The 18057-nt window shown below is 36.4% G+C and overlaps 1 protein-coding gene across 1 annotated transcript; it reads left to right on the forward strand.

The window, feature by feature from the left end:
• Positions 1-49: 49 nt before the first annotated feature.
• Positions 50-18012, forward strand: DUS4L (dihydrouridine synthase 4 like). The gene is made up of 7 exons (XM_054564652.1): positions 50-233; positions 8235-8371; positions 12517-12638; positions 14829-14946; positions 16020-16142; positions 16537-16763; positions 17734-18012. The coding sequence occupies exons 2-7, from the start codon at positions 8250-8252 to the stop codon at positions 17979-17981; spliced, it is 960 nt and encodes a 319-aa protein (XP_054420627.1). The 5' UTR covers positions 50-233; positions 8235-8249; the 3' UTR covers positions 17982-18012.
• Positions 18013-18057: the final 45 nt, after the last annotated feature.

Raw genomic sequence — 18057 nt, forward strand, 5'->3', positions numbered from 1 at the left:
AAGTGGTGACGTAAAATCTCGGCGCCACCCGCTCCCCCCACCCCGCCCACGGCCTCCGGCCCGCCTGGTGAATTGGTTCAGTAGGCTGCAGCTGCTTGGGTCCTAGCTGGGACACGTCCGGATCCTAGAGCAGGTGGGCGCCAAGGGCTTAGCCCACCCGAAGCCGCGGGGCCGTCGCTGTCTGCTGTCTCTCGTCGTGCCACTGGGGCTTAAGTGGTTCCCGGACCGAAAAGGTGGGCGCCGGAACGTGGCCTCAGCGGTTATCGCTAAAGCAAGTATTTAAGGACAGGGGCTTCTTGGAGGCAGGAGAGGAGAGCGGTGGTTTGTGGGAGCTTCACTTGCGTTCCACGGGGCCAGCTGGCGGGAGTTAGTTATCCAGTTTCTTCTGTCCCACGTCTTGATTCTCAATCCTGAGGTAAAGGCATGTGGGAAATGCTTGGGAAAGAAAGTTCCCGGGCATGAAGTGAGAGTTAGGAAGAGCCCAGAGTCGATGAAGAAGGAACATGTGGACTCAGTCTCTGTCCTCTCTCCCATGAGATCAGGACCTGCTTTTCTCCGTTTCAGCCACGTGCTATGAATGACGCCATACTTCTTCAAATTACAATCTGATGGATTTTCCATATCTCAACTAACAGTACTTAAGCTGCAAAATCAAGCTAGTTCTCATCGTCTTCTCTGCTATATCTGCATTATTCATTAACCTAGATTTCTCCCAAGATGCATGCTAATAAGTTAACAGATCAGTCATGTATGCAAGAAGGTTAAGCATTTCTTCATATAAAGATACTAATACAACTTTTTCTTTATGTACACAGGGAGCCATTGTTGTCCCAATTCAGAGTTATGTGGTTATCTTGATTGTGCTAAGAATATTTCAGAAGGTGCAATAATTGTATTTACCCTGTGCTAAATGCTTTTTCTAAGTACTTTATAAGTGCATTTAATATTTAAAACAGCTTAAGTGAGCAAGTCTCACACTACATTATGCTTTCTTTTTGTCTCAGGTTTTTCCCTAATGTAATTTGTTTGATCTCAATCATGGCGTGAATAGGATTGATGGTTCGAAATTGAGGTCACGCGAATTGAGATAACACAATTGCCAAGAGCAGTGTGCTCAGACTCAGGTTTCATTTTCCATAAACGAAATTTTAAATAATTCGTGAATGTTAATAAGCATTATCTTAGAAATATGAAATTTGTTTTTCTTATTTTTCTCCCATTGGCTTTTACATTGGAAAATTTTAGAAAAGTTACAATGAGGAGTTTTGAGCCCCAGCTATACAGTACAGCATGAGTTTACAAACATATGACTCAATCCATATCCTATCCCCAAGGAGCTAATAGGTAAGGTAGAGATATTTAAATATGCAGTTGTACCAGGTGTTATGTAGTGTATGGATTTATTTTCCCCCGTGCTGGTTGCATATTGAAATCACCTAGAGAGCTTTAAAAATCGCCGATGCCAGCATACTAAGCCCAAAGATTCACATTTAATTGGTCTGGGTTATGGTTTGGGCATCCTGATTCTTAAAAGCTCCCCATATTCTAATCTACAACCATGGTTGAGAGCTACTGATTTTGAATTTATTCAGCAAAATTACAAGACTGAATAAGAATAAAATTGTTCTTGTGAAAGTCACTAATGACCTAGTTGCACACGTTTTAGTATTTACCTTATTTAACTTTTCTGTGATGTTTAAGATGTTTATCCCCTCGTCCTTTGTAACACTCTCCCCTCTCTTGGTATTTGAATATCAGTCTTCAAGTTTCTTCTTCCCAGCTCCAGAGTTCATTTCCATCTCCTTTGCATTCTTCTTTTTCTCTTTCACTTAAATGTTGGTATTTTGAAGGATCTCTTGCAAACTAAGGCATCCTGAAGTATTGGTCGTGTTTTTAGATTCAATTAATTATCTAAAGTTTAAAGACTCAATCTATAGCTTTTTCTTGAGCACTGTATCTATATGACCAATTATGAGGCATCACCATCTGGAAATCCATCCCATAAGCACTTCCAGTTCAGTGTGTCCAAATATGAACTCATGTCTCCCTGCCAAAATCTATTTCTCTTTCTGGTTCTCTGTCTCACTGATCTGAATTACTATCCATCCAGTCTCTAAAGCCAAAAGCATGTGCATCATTCTAGAATTCTTCCTGTGTAACATGTATTGTCATAAAGTGGTTTCCACCTTCTAAAAATTTTGCCAGTTTATTGTTATTTCTAAATAGCTCCTAAATTTGTTTTCTCTATTCCTCCAGAGTCCCAGATCAGACACTTATTATGCATGGCCTGATCTACTGTCATGTCCTCCTTACTGTTATTTTGCCAACAGTCCTACCCCCTCCAGTGAGATCTTTCCAGATTAGAAATCTCATCTTGCCATTTCCTTGCTGTAAATTTTCAGTTTGAACTAGTAACAAGGAGAGACATACAGCTTGTATAAAAATATGTGGTGCACCCATGGAAATACGTTACATGCATATGTTAGCATGTTAAGTACATATGTAAAAATCTCTTATGGAGGAGAAAAACTAGTTAAGAACCAAAGCCCTACCTCAGAGATTTTCAACCAGAGTGGCACAAGAATTTTAAAAACAAATGATACCTGACTATTTAGTCAGGGGCACTGACCTCTTTTCCCTTAGATTGTCAATTGCAAAAATGACAACAGCCAATACAACAATAGCCATCTGGTGTAAATTAATCAAAATTATACCTATTCTTTTTTTGTCAGATCAAAAAATAGAGTTGAACCTCAGTTTCAGGTCTTGAACGTCTCCAACCTCGAGCAATTTGGTTCTCAAACAGCATTCCCAGACGAATTAAGTTTGAGAACTGAGGTTCTACTGTTTTTTTGTTTTGTTTTGTTTTTTGTTTTGGGTTTTTGGGTGCGCTGCAGAATTTTAATAATTAGTTCATGTATGACATGAGATGAAAAAGGTTGAAAATCAGTGCCCTGCATTATATAATATAAAGCAATCTTAACCTGGTATATAAGGCCCTCTCACTCTCTAGTTCAGTTAGAACTAACACTAAACTACTAATGGTTCATTGAAAACATTGAGCACTTTCAAGCATCTGGTGTTATATGTGTTGTCTGTGGCTAGACACTCCCCCAACTCCCACATAGTTACAGCTCAAGCTTTCCTTCCTCCATTGCTGATGACTCCCTCGCTACTTTAGACAGTTCCACAATGGTTAAATTGTCAGTGTGTGCATGTGTGTGTTTTGGAGCTATTGTTTTGTATATTTCTAATGTGTTTTTAAGGACATAGGAAATGTATTTTCATCTGTATTTTCAACATCTTCCAGGAACTTAATATTGGTTGAATGAATAAATACATGACCATTCCCTGAAAAACTCATGAAGAGACAGATAGGTATTATTATACTCTATAAAAGTAATTGTAAGTACACATGATAATATAACAGAGTAATGGGTGTAGTGAGTAAGATCAACTCTTATCTGGGATTCAAAAAGACTTTCAGGATGGAGGATTATGAGTATGTACAGAGAGGGGCAATAAAGATGTGCTTAACATTTAATTAAAGGTACCACTTGGTTCACATGCTTGTGGGAGACGGAGAAGTAAAGAAAACTCTAGATTTCTGACTGGAGTAAGTAGGAGTGGACAGTGATGGCATAACCAAGATATAAAATGCAAAACAGAAGAAACAGGTTTGACTCATGAAAAGAACTGTTTTGTTATTTATACATGTTGCTTATATCCTCTAATGAATTTTTATTATAAAAAAGATAACAAAGGTCAAGATGGTGGCACTGGTAAATGTGGTACTCTCCAACCCTCACAACCACATCCAAACACCACTAAACTACAGAACAACCATCATTAAGGACTGCCTAAAATCCAGATGAATGGAAGTCCTGTAACTAGTGAATTAAAAAACAAGCCACATCAAGACTGGTAGGAGGGATGGAGACATGGAACAGACTGGCCGTACACCCATGTATGGTAGATGAAAATTGGGAGGGATATTGACTACAGAGCTACCCCCTGAGGAGTGAGAGGTCCCAGCTCCACACCAGGGCCCCCAGCCCAGAGTTTCAGTGCCAGAAAGAGAAGTCCCTATAACTTTCAGCATGTAAAAACCAGCGGGGATGGAAGCTGAGGGGGAGAGAGGGACACTAGAGTCCCAGGCAGTTTCTCCTAAAAGTTCCATACACAGACCTACTCAAAATGACCATGTGAGCTCCAGTCCTGGGACAGCAACTTGAAAGGCACCAGAGACATAAAGGGAGGAAATTAATTGTCTGGCATGAGGGTGAAAACTGCAGGGAGCAGGAGCAGAGATAGCTTTCTCCCAGACAGAAGTGCTGGGAGAGGCCATTTATTCCTTTGATGAGCCCTCCCCACACAAAGCCAGCAGGCAGGTGCCATATCTGAGATTCCATCAACCTGGCTAACACTGCCCTGCCCTGCCCTGGTGATTCCTCAAGGGCCCACCCCACCCAACTTTCAGGCTAACCCAAGCTGTTCCCAGTGGCTTTTTCATGCAAATATCCTGTCTTGGCTCAGGCTTCAGACTTAACTAAAATCTCTCAAACAAGCAACATCTGGCCTCAGTGTGCCCTGTACCTCTTGCTAAGTGGCCCCAAGCTTGGTACTAGCAGCAGCCAGCCTTGGTTTGCAGTTGGGCCTCACTAGGGCACCTCGAAGCTCAGCACATGTGGTAGCCTTCTGCAGACCTCTTTGTAGCTCATGTTGGGTGGCCCCAGGCAGAACACAGATGGCAGCTGAGCTTGGCCTACACCTCCTGAAAGGCCCAGAGCCAGTGCTCCAGTGGGCAGCTTCAGATCAAGTTGAAGTGTCACCACCTAGCCACCTTCACAAGCGACATGCTCAAGGGATGAACTCAGCAGGCACCAAAGTCCCACTGAAGTAAGTCTTGCTCTGTGGAGTGGGCCCCTGCACAGCTGATCAGTGGTATTGCACCTGAGTGTTTGGTGGTCGTAGGCAGTACTTACAGCCAGCCTACCAGGGTGTAAATCCTTTCCGCAGAAATGCCCACAACAATCAAGGCTTAACTGCAATAGGAGAGTACACAGGCCCCATAGTGGGCACACCTCGAGTTCTCAGCTTGGGTGGTTGGGAAGGCTATGACACTGAACCCCACACGCACTACATTAGGCCACCCTACCAAACCTGTGAGTCATAGTAGCTATACCTAATATATGGAAATGAACATAGGGAAGCTGCCAAAATGAAAAGACAAAGAACAGAACAAAACTCCAAAAAAGAACTAACCAAAATGGAAACAAGCAATCTACTAGATGCAGAGTTTCAAATACTGGTTATAAGGATGCTCAATGAACTTAATGAGAACATCAACAGCATAAAAAAGGACCAGTCAGAAATTAAGGACATGCTAGCTGAAATAAAGAGTAATTACAAGGAATCACAGTAGAGTAGATAAAGCCAAGGATCAAATCAGCAATTTGGAATATAAGGAAGCAAAAAACACCCAATCAGAACAGCAAAAAGGAAAACGAATCCAAAAAAATGAGGATAGTGTAAGGAGACTTTAGGAGCTTCAGGTGTACCAACATTTGCATCATGGGTATGCCAGAAGGAGACAAGAGAGAGAGCAGGAAATTGAAAACCTATCTGAAAAAATGATAGAAAACTTCCATGGCGAAGGAAATAAACATGCAAGTCAGGAAACACAGAGAGTCCCAAACAAGATGAACTCAAAGAGGCCCACAGTAAGACACATAATTAAAATGCCAAAGGTTAAAGACAAAGAATCTTAAAAAGCAGCAGGAGAAAACCAGTTATCTACAACAGAGCTCCCGTAAGACTTTCAGCTGATTTCTGGACAGAAGCTTTGCAGGCCAGAAAGGATTAGCAAGATATATTCAAAGGGATGAAAAACAATGACCTACAGCCAAGATTACACTACCCAGCAAAGCTGTCATTTAGAATCAAAGGAAAGATACAGAGCTTCCCAGACAAGAAAAAGCTACAGGAGTTCATCACCACCAAACCAGTATTATATGAAATGTTCTTTAAAAAGAAAAAAAAAGATCAAATATTTGAACAACAAAATGGCAATAAATACGTATCTATCAACAATTGAATCTAAAAAACAAAGCCCTGGCCAAGTGGCTCAGTTGGTTGGAGCATTGTATTGTACACAGAAAAGTTGCAGGTTCGATCCCCAATTGAGACACATATGAGAGGCAGCAGATTGATGTTTCTGTCTCAAATTGATGTTCTCTCTCCCCCTAACTCCCTCCCTTCCCTTCCTTCTCTCTTTCTCTCTCCCTCCCTCCCTCCCTGTCTCTCTCCTCACCTTTCTCTCTAAAATCGATTAAAAAAATAAGTTAAAAAAGTAAGTGTAACAGAAAGACTCATAGATAGAACATTTTGATGGTTGCCAGATAAGGGGTTAGGAGAGATGGGTGAAAAAGTGAAGGGGTTAAGAAGTACAAATATGTTGTTACAGAATAGTCATGGGAATGTAAAGTACAGTATAGGGAATATAGTCAATAAAACTCTAATAACTATTGATGGTGTTAGATGGGTACAAAATTTATCAAGATACTGACTTAGTTATATAATGTCTAATCACTGGGATGTAGACCTGAAACTAATGATAATATATGGCAACTGTAATTGAAAAATAAAAGGTAATTTTTTGAAAGATAAAAGATAAGATGCTAATAACTTTGTCCAAATTTTTATTAAGTTTGGCTTATTAAGCAGTAATTAATAAAACTAGTTTATCGTATTCCAACTGTACACCCTACCTAAGAAAATTACAATAATTATATTTAGGTTATATCTATACTTTCAGGATTAGCCAAATAAAAACTTGCATGTTGAACAAGCCAACCATTCTAAAGTTGTCCCATATACATTTCTAAGTTACTAAAGCCAAAAACTGAAATATGAAAAGATAACACTATAAAATTGTAAGATTTTAAGTATAGCAACTGAAAAATACTATGAACTACCTAATTTAACACTTGTACCACTTCAGGCAGAAAAGTAATTTACTATGCAATTATATATTTATCATGAAATTTCCACTAGATAATACTACATTTAAGTTTTTAAGAATAAGTGATAATTTTTTCTTTTGCCTTCTGATTCAGGTATAAAGAATAGGATTTGAGAATAAGAGTAAAAATTAAACATACCAGTCTATCTTTTGAAATGCTAACTACTTAAAGTTGTTTAATTAAGGCCATTTAAATTTCCTAGATAAAATAATGTATTTCAAACTGCCAGACATACACTTACAGTATATGAAATGATTCCAATCAAATTTCCTGGTTTATAATTGCCAAAAATTAAAATTAAAAATAACATGAAAAGTTATAACATGGTATACTATGAAAAAAATCTTAAAAGTTTTCCACTTCTTGGTTATTTATTAATTTGAGCAGAAACTGTTACTATAATGAGTTAAGTATAGAATTTGAAACCATTTGGTGTTTGATATAAACAAGAATAATCTCTATAGAACATAAACACCATAATTTCCCATTATGCTAAAAAGCTATTAGTGACTTGTAAAGGCAGAATATTGTGGTATCATATTTGATACTGTGAAAAGAAGTTAAAAAGATTTCTGATCCTGCCCTGGCCAACATGGCTCAGTTGGAGCATCATCCTATACACCAAAAGGTTGCAGGTTTAATTTCCAGTTGGGGCACATACCTAGGTTGTGGGTATGGAAGGTAACTAACTCATTGATGTTTCTCACATTAATTCTCTCTCTCGCTCTCCAACCCCCGCCCCCACGCTTGCCCACCTTCTCCCTCCCTTCCTCTCTCGCTAAAAGCAATGAAATGAAAAAATGTCCCCAGGCCCTGACCCATGTGGCTCAGTTGGTTGGGCATCCTTCCGCAAAATGAAGGTCACCCATTCGATTCCCAGTCAGGGCACGTGTTGATTACACGTTTGTTCCCAGTCGAGGTGCATATGAGAGGCAGACAATTGGTGCTTTTCTCTCACACCAGTGTTTCTTTCCCTGTCTCCCTCCCTTCACCTCTTTATAAAGATAAATAAAATTTTTAAGAAAACAAAAAGGATTTTAAAAATGTTCTCCAGTGATAATAATAAAAAAGATGTCTGATCCCACAAGCCTAATTAAAAATGTATGTTCTCAGGAATTGAAATTGTTAGAATGATAGGAATCCATCTAATGAAAGGGAACATCTCTGCAAACTGAGTGGGGGTTTTGGTTTGTTGTTTTTTTTTTTCAGATTTGAAACAAACCTATGTCCATGAAGAACGACTGCATGCAAACCACAATATGTCAAGAAATAAAAAAAGATCCAATAGAAATGTTTCATTCTGGGCAGCTGGTAAAAGTCTCTGCCCCAATGGTTCGATATTCAAAGTAAGTCTTGTTAAATGATGATTTCCTTTTCATGCTCTGACTTTTTTAAAGTAAGACTACTTCACCACATAGCATCCTCAAACACTGAGCTTTGGGATCATGATCTAGGCTTGAGTCCTGGTGTTACCACTTGCCAAGTATGTGTGTTGCCCTGAGTAAATAAATAACCTCTCCAAGCTTAATTTTTAGCTCTAAAAAAATGGTAGTGTTAATAGCTCCCACCTATAAAGATATGATGGATATAAATATAAACATTCATGCAGAGGTTTTGGTGCAAACATAAGTCTTCATTTAAACTAGGACAAATATACAGGACTGCAATTGCTGGGTCAAATGGTAGTTACCTGTGTTCACTTTTTTAAGAAACTGCTATACTTTTCTAGAGTGGCTACACTGTTTTATGCTTCCACCAACAATATATGAGGGATCTGGTTTCCTCTCCTCCTGAACAACTTTTCATAATGTCACTATTTGTATTTTAGCCATGCTGATAGGTTTGCAGTAATATCTCATTGTGGTTTTGATTACCATTTCCTGTGTGTCTAGTGACATTGAACATCTTTTCACATGTCTGAGATCTGTATATGGTTGAAGAAATGTTTCTTTATGTTTTTTGCTAATATTCTAATTGAATTGTTTTTTTATTATTAAATTGGCTTTTTAAATTTTTCATTTATGGTTAAGGTAAATGTAACTTAAAATTTACTATTTTTCTTTAAGAGTGTGTGTATTTATTTTTAGAGAGAGGGGAAGGGAAGGAGAAAAAGAGGGAGAGAAACATCAATGTGTGGTTGCCTCTCACACTCCCCCTTCTTGGGACTTGGCCTGCAACCTAGGAATGTGCCTTGACTGTGAATTGAACTGGCGACCCTTTGGTTTCCAGTCTGGCACTCAGTCCACTGAGCCACACCAGCCAGAGCTTGTTTTAAACATTTTTAAGTGCATGATTCAGTACTGTTAAGTACATTCACATTGTTGTATATCCAGTCACTTTTTCATCCTACAAAACTAAACCTCTATACCAATTAACTCCCTGTTCTCCCAGCTCCTGGCAACTACCATTCTTTCTCCTATGAATTTGACTAGTTTATATAGAATACTTCATAGAAGTAGAATTATACCATATTTGTCTTTTTAAGACTAGCTTATTTCACTTAGCATAATATCTTCAAGATTCATCCATGTTGTGGCATGTATCAGAATTTCCTTTTTAAGGCTGAAGGATATTTCGTTGTATGTATATACCACATTTTGTTTATTCATTTATTAATTGATGGACACTTGGGTTACTTGATCTTTTGGCTTCTGCAAATAATACTGCTGTGAGTACGGATGTAAAAATCCCTCGTTGAGACCCTGTTTTTAATTCTTCAGGGTTTATGCCCAGAAGTGGAATTGCTGGATGATATAAAAATTCTACTTTTAGGTTTAGAGAAAACTCCATATTGTTTTTCATAGCAGCTATACCATTTTACATTCCCACTTGCAGTGCACAGGAGTCTGAAATCTCAACATCGTCAGCAACACTGGTTTTGTTTTTGGTTTTGTTTTTCTTTTTTATTATACCCATCCTAACGGGTATGAAATGGTATCTCACTGTGATTTTAATTTGTATTTCACTAGCGATGTCAAGCATCTTTTAATGTTCTTTTGGCTTTTCGTATGTCTTCTCTGGAGAAATGTCTGTTCAAGCCCTTTCGCCCATTTTGGGTCAGGTTCATTTGTTTTTGAGTTTTTGTTTACTATTGAGTTTTGAGTTCTGTATATATTCTAGATACTACTCTTCTCAGATTTGTGGTTTGCAAATATTTTCTCCCAATATATAACTTATTTTTTCATCTTCTTAATGAATTGTCTTTTGCAAAGCAAAAGATTTTTAATTAGGAATTACGTCTAATTTATCAATTGTTTCATTTGTAAATTGTGCTTTTGGTGTGAAGTGTAAGAAATCTTTGTGTAGTTGTAGATTCTAAAGATTTTCTCCTGTTTTTTCTCTAGAAGTCTTACAGCTTTATGTTTTACATTTAGGTCCACAATCAATTTTGAGGGGTTTTTTTTGTAAGTGCGAGGCATTTTGTTTGCCTGTGGACATCTAATTATTTCAGCACCATTTATGAAAAAGACTGCCTTTCCGTTATTGAATTCCTTGTGTATTTTTGTCAAAAATTAGCTGGGCGTGTTTGTATGGCTCTCTGTCTAGATTCTCTATTCTTGTTCATTGATCTGTGGGTCTATTCCTCCACCAGTACCACAGTCTTTATTATTACTGCCAGCTATGTAATCTTGAAATCAGGTAGACTGAGTCCTCCACCACTTTTTTTTTTCCCTCAAAATTGTTTTAGCTATTCTAGTTCATTTGCCATCCTAAATTTTATGATGATCTTTGTACAAAATATCTTGATGGAATTTTCATAAGAATTGTGTTATATATTCAAATCAACTTGGAGAGAATTGAATTCCTTACTGTGCCCTCTCACCCAACATGAATACAGTATGTCAAGATTTATTTAGATCTTGTTTGGTTTCTTTCATCAGTGTTGTGTAGTTTTCAGCATGTAAGTTCTGCATGTTTTTTGTTAAACTTACACCATTTTTTTTGAGTGATTGTAAATGGTATTTATTATATTTTTAATTTCAGTGTCCATGTGTTAATTGCTTGTATATAGAAATAAAATTGATTTTCATATGTTAATCTTGTATCCTGGAAATTTGAACTCGCTTTTCGGTTCTAGGAGGGTTTTTTGGTAAATTCCTTGGGGTTATATATGTAAACAATCATGTCCTCTGCAAATAGGAACTGTTTTATTTCTTCCTTTCCACCATATGCTTTTTGTTTCTTTTTCATGCCCTTCTACACTGACTAGAAGTTCTAGCACTGTTTTGAATAAGAATGATGAGAACAGACATCTTTGCCTTCGTTTTTAATTTATTTATTTTTTAAAATTTAATCTTTATTTTATTTTTTCCACTGGCCTTGTTCTGAATTTAGGGGGAAGGTAATTTATCTTTTACCTTTAAATATAATGTTAGCTGTAGGGCTTTTTGTGGGTGCTCTTTATCAAGTTGAGAAAGATCCCTTTTATTCATGTTTTTCTGAGTTTTTTTTATCATGAATGAGTTATTTTGTCAAATGCTTTTTGTGCATCAATTGATAAAATCATATGATTTTTTTTTTCTTTAGCCTATTGATATAGTGGTTTCCATTGATTCTGATTATTGAATGTTCTGTTTTTGTTTTTGCTTTTGTTTTCTGACACCACTACAGCAGGGGGGAAATCTCATCACAATTAGGTGGAGGTAGAAACCCAGTTTCCCCACTTGGTCTCCTTTGACAATCTGAGCGGAAGGGTCCCCTCATTACTGCTGAGCAAGGGTGAGAGTTCCAGCTCCCCGTGAAAGGGGTGGCCTGATAGCTACTGGGCGATGATGAAAGTCCTGGCTCTTTACTATGCATGCTCTGACGCTACTCCTAGTGGGGAGAAAGAAGGGTGCCCCATTACTGCTGGGTAGTATGGAATTCCAAGCTCCCCAGGAGGTCGCCACTGATACCACTGAAGTCCCAACTACCTACCTGGCCTTTTCTGATACTGCCTTGGTGGGGCATTAAAAAACCTTGTTACAGCCTTTGATTGGTAGATATCTAGGCTCCCCACTTAGCCTTCGTGGAGGTGGAACCATACTTTTTTTTTGTTTTCCTCATTGTTTGGCTGGAATAGAGCTGCTGTTATTTAAAGTGTTTTTGTCTTGTTAGGTTGCCCCTTTCCTGGCCATGTGGGTAGGGAAGGCAGACTTTTGTTCATGCTATTTTGTCTGCACCTATTGCTGGCTTCTTCAGCTCTATGTCTGGTTATTTGAGTTGGGGGGAGAACCCAGGGAACTCACTATTGTTATTCCTCAGATCTCAAGGTCACTCACTGTATTGCTCTGTCTCTCCACTTTTCATACTTTTCTTCTGTTTGTTTTACATAAAACATCCAGGGTTTCTAGTTATACCAAGCAGGAAGTATAGAGAAAAGTACATCTCCATCTTCCCATAGGCAGAACTTTCCTCTAATACATATTTAATAATTAACTAAATTACACTTGAAAGTATATATGATTGTGGTGATTTCTAAATGCCTAATTAAAGTTTTATCCATTTATAGGTTGGCTTTTAGAACACTAGTAAGAAAATACAGTTGTGATCTGTGCTATACACCAATGATAGTTGCCGCTGATTTTGTCAGATCTATAAAAGCCAGAGACAGTGAATTTACCACAAACCAAGGTATGTGAAACAAGAGTTTGCTGACTTGGTAAAACTTAAAAAGGAAAAAGAACTCAACCATCTTGTTTAATCAGAAACAACACAATTCAGAGATTTTATTTTTAACTACTTTAGTTTTTTATGTTTTTAATAAGTCTTTTTTTAAGTATCTTTTTACGTAAAGAGTGTCTTCAAACTATGGATGGTATGCAAAGTGTAAAGTAGCCTTCCCTATGACCCCCTTCTCTCACCTGGACTGTTCAATTAGATTTCTGTCACAATGCCCACGGTCTTCTCCCATTGCAAACTATCCCACAAACAGCCCAAAGTGACCTTTCTAAAATACAAATTTGATCACATCTCTCAGACCTCTCATTGCCTAAAGCAGTGATTCCTAAATTGTGAGTCCCCAGACCAACAGCATCAGCATCGTCTGGAAACTCATCAGAACTGGACATTCCCAGGCTCCACTCCAGGCCTCCTGAATCTCTGGGTATGTGGTCCAGCCATCTGTTTTTAAATGCCCTCCGGAAGATTCTAAGCTTGCTAAAGATTGAGAACCACTGGCTTAAAGAGTAAAATTCCAGCACCTGTGAATAATATATAGCATTTTTCATGATCTAGTCTTTGAATAGATCTGCAGCTTTATCTTCCATTAGTTTCTCTCCATAGCCCACTGACTTTATTATTCACAAATACGAAGTTATTTAAAATCCTCAAACATGCTATTCTCTCATACCTCTCTACTTAGAATATCCTTCTCAGTCATGCCTGTCCTCTGTATCCCCATTTCTCTGGAAAATGACAGTTAATGCTTCTTAATCCAGCTCTCGAATTTTGTGGCCAAGATGCTTTCCTAATCACCCTCCACTCATGTCCTTTCTTTGAAGCACAGGCTTTATGTCATACTTAATCGTACTATGTTATAATCTTCTCTAAATACCTGTCTCACCTGCTAGAGTATGGGCTCCTTGAGACCTGGAACTATTTCTTACTGACTTGTATCCTCCATTTCTAGCACAGTGTTAAAAATATATTAGACCCATAAACGAATGTAATTCTCTTGAGTTACAAAGGAGAATGCACCCTTTATCCTCAGGAGAAACCAAATTCTCTGATCCCATGATAATACTATAAATCAGTAGAACTAGGGTGATATCTAGAAATCTGCATTTTGACAAACCCACAGTAATTCTCATACAGGTAGTCATCAAAAAGTCTTTAGAAAAATTAAAATACATCTATTTGGAGTTTATAACACTCACCCAAAGATTAAAAAAAGAAATTGTCCTTAAAACCTAGGAAAGTTCTGATACATTTAGCTATATTAAAATTTAAACTCATATATAAGAAAAGAGCACAAATATACTCATAAAGACAAACTAAAACTGGGAAATATTTATATTTATGATAGAGCTAATTTCATTGCTTTATTCAAAATTAATAAGAAAACAGGGAACAACTAAAAGAAAAATTGTGCATAGAAAAATATTCAAAGAATATGGAGAGTCCAGCAAGAAAAATGTACACTATTGGATATACAATGTAGGATAAATTTCAAGAAAACAATAACTTTCATCTATAGTGATATGTATCTATATTGGTAAATTCTTTTGAAAGAAATTTTTATAATATCTATCAAAATGTTAGATGCTTATTCAACAGTTACAGGCCTAGGAATTTACCCAATGAATATACTCACAAAAGCATGTATGTAAGAGTGCCCTCATCACAGTGTTTACATGAGCCACAAAGGAAAAACAGTCTAGAAATACACTGTGTGGTTCATCTGCATACAGTGGAATGTGCCACTAAAATTAGAAAATAAGTCTGAGTACAGCTCCCAGATATATCAGATTTAAAAGAAAGCAGTAGACGTATCAATGTACATAGAATGTGCACATTTGTTTAAATTTTACAGATATACATAAAATTGTTTTGGAATACAATAACTAATTCTTACCATTAGGAAAGGGGTCTGTCAACAGTGTTGTAGTTTTCATTTTATAAAACTTTATACTGTTGAATTTATACTAATTGTAAATTGTTTTTAATTTTAAATATTTAAAATTATTTTAATGCTATCTTGTTTGAACAGATTCTTCTTTGGCTAAAAATCAGTTATTTTATATTGTACAAACACTAGAATTTGGTATCATGTGTGTATGTATGTTTCTGTGAATTTTAATGTTGAACTACTTGTTTTGTCAGGTGATTGCCCATTGATTGTTCAGTTTGCTGCTAATGATGCGAGGCTTTTATCTGATGCTGCCCGTATAGTCTGTCCTTATGCAAATGGAATAGACATTAACTGTGGTTGCCCTCAGAGGTAAAGCTCAAAAAAGTTGGAAGAATTTTCAAAAAGATTAGAAAAAAACTATGTGGACATGCTAAACTACCTTTCTAGTTTTCCAAGAATTAAAAAGTAAGGAAAATAGAGTGAAAGCACTTGGGCTTTGAATAAAAAGCAAGAAAAAAAAATAAGGAAAGATTATTTAGGAACGTAAATGTAAAGGTATTTTGTCATGGCTAAAACAATGTATAGACTCTTGACAACTGTTTTATCTTACCTCAGCACTAGAATTGTTTTAATCCGTGGATCTGCCTGAACCTCATTCACAAGTATTCATTGAGACACTAATGTTTATAGTAATTTCTAAAAGATATTTTTACTGCCATGTCAGACATCATTTGCTTTAGAGACTATGATTCTATGATTTGGGTACTCACCATTTATTTTCTCCTAATTAATTTTCTTTATAAAAACACCTTATAATTATACTTTTAATTACATTTCTAATACCACAGTTATTTGGTTGATTCTAAATAAGTAGGTATTGATAGATGGACTTAATTTGACAATAATATCCCTATCTTTCTGACATTGTACTAAATTATCTGACAGTAATTCAAACTGTCCAAATAATAAAAATCAAGGTTTTAAGTAGAACATAATCCAAATTAGAGTAGACATATTTATATTCTCATTAGGAGAGTTAAATCAACTGTTTACTGGTGTTGGAAAGCTATTAGCCAAAATTATCTCTCTACTGTTAAGACTATAAAACCTCTTGTTATGTACAATAAACGTCAAATTTGAAATTAAAAAATCTGAAATAATTTCAGTTAATTACAAATACTTAAATCTGTTCTGGTTGAATGAATGCTAATTTAATTTTCTCACTTGCTGATGAAAACCACTTCCCCTAAGTACTTTTTGCTCTGGGAACATGTTTACCTAATCTTCAGTTGATCTACTTAGAGATGTTGGGTCTGTGAATTGTAAAAATCTGATCCCATTCCAGATTGCTACATAGAGAAATAGATGCACTCATAGAGCCTTTAGAATTATATATTCTCTTCAGCTTTTTACAGTTTATTTGTTGTGTTGGCTTTATAAAGGTGGGCAATGGCAGACGGTTATGGAGCTTGTTTAATAAACAATCCAGAGCTTGTTCAAGATATGGTGAAACAAGTAAGAAATCAAGTGGAAAATCCCAGATTTTCAGTATCTATTAAAATAAGGTAAAGACAACATTTTAATCTATTGACAGGTAGTTCTTAGGAAATAAAAGAGTATTCCTTCTATCTGGTGTTGCAAGCATATCTATTCTTAATTTGTAGCTGGTATATGGAAATGTAGAAATAAGATACTCAGTAAATGGATATATACCATAACTTTTATTTATAATCCAGAACAACTTCCTCTTTGTATTTTTTAACAGAAATTAAAATATGCCTTTATCATTAAAAACTTTCCTCCAAAAGAAACGCTCAACTTTTTCTTTGTACACAATTAATGCATGTAGTGATAGTATGATACAGCAAAACTAACTAATGTTTTATATGAAATATTGCTTACTAATTTTAGCTTTGATTTGTGTGCTATAAAAAGCTGAGTATAATTTTGAAATTATAGGATCCATGATGATCTTACAAGAACTGTAGATCTTTGTCGAAAGGCTGAAGCAACAGGTGTTTCCTGGATTACAGTCCATGGGAGAACTGTTGAAGAAAGACATCACCCAGTACACTATGAAGCCATTAAAATAATTAAGGAAAATATGTCTATACCCGTTATTGCTAATGGAGACATCAGAAGCTTAAAAGAAGCAGAAAATGTATGGCATATTACTGGGACAGATGGTAAGAAATAAGTACTTGAATTTTTGTCTTTTAACAGGCAAAAAAAGTTAGGATAGGAGGATAATGTTAATGTTTTCATTTTTCTTTAAATTAGAACTATATTTTTCTGTTGTACTGGTTTAATCTAAGAAATTTATTAAAATGGTGTTAAAACTCTTCTACTTAGAAACAGTAGATTATTCTATTATTATTACTTTTTTAAATCCTCACCTGAGGTCATGCTTATTGACTTTAGAGAAAAGGGAACTGAGGGAGAAAGGGAGAGAAATATCGACTGGTTGCCTTTCGTACACACCTCAACTGGGGCTGAACCCTCAAACTACGCATGTGCCTTGACCTGGAATCAAAGCCCTGACTCTTCTGTGTGGGGGATGATGCCCAACCAAGCCATACTGGCCAGGGTGGAAACAATAGGCTGTTTTAATCGGAGTAAATTCAATTACTTTATTGCCACCATCATATCTAGTGAATGACCAGGTAAGAATCTTTCAGGTACCCTATTAGTAAAATAGAACACCTAGACTAGAATTTAGAGTTAGTGAGCACGAGAGTAGTCATAGGAACCAAAAGAATCCCAGACCGCTATGCAGGTTCATTATCCTCTTAAATTGCTGGCATTCCAAGCCCTGTGATACCTATTGCTAGGTGGGAGAATACAGATACACTTAACTTCAGACAAGCCCAATTTATGACAGTTTGGATTTATCCTTAACAAAAAGTTTAAAGATTCATTGTGTAATGTAGAAGTCTTAAAAAAATAATGAATACCTGTAAGAACCTTTAAAATATCTTGTTTTATAAAAAGGATTATCAAAATAAATTGTATTATAATTGAATTAGACTAATATAAGGGCATTGTGAAACCTTGTAATACTACTTTATTTTTTTAATATTCTCAGTTTGTTTGAGTTTGACCTTATAACTATGAGTTCTTAATGTGTGGACAAATGTGATATGCTTTAATTTGTAGGTGTGATGGTTGCAAGAGGACTCTTAGCAAACCCAGCCATGTTTGCTGGATATGAGGAAACTCCTCTGAAATGCATCTGGGACTGGGTTGACCTTGCTCTTGAACTTGGAACTCCTTATATGTGTTTCCATCAGCATTTAATGTACATGATGGAAAAGATAACTTCAAGACAAGAAAAAAGAGTATTTAATGCTTTGTCAAGCACAACAGCAGTCTTAGATTACCTTACAGACCATTATGGGATTTGACTGGGCTTCGTAAATTATTTTAATATATACTTAAAGGAAGTGTGTTTAACATTTTTCAATAAAACTTATTATTTTA

Source organism: Pteronotus mesoamericanus, unplaced genomic scaffold (assembly GCF_021234165.1).
Source record: "Pteronotus mesoamericanus isolate MK-2021 breed Mesoamerican mustached bat unplaced genomic scaffold, CSHL_Meso_final scaffold_85, whole genome shotgun sequence".
Lineage (NCBI taxonomy): Eukaryota > Metazoa > Chordata > Mammalia > Chiroptera > Mormoopidae > Pteronotus > Pteronotus mesoamericanus.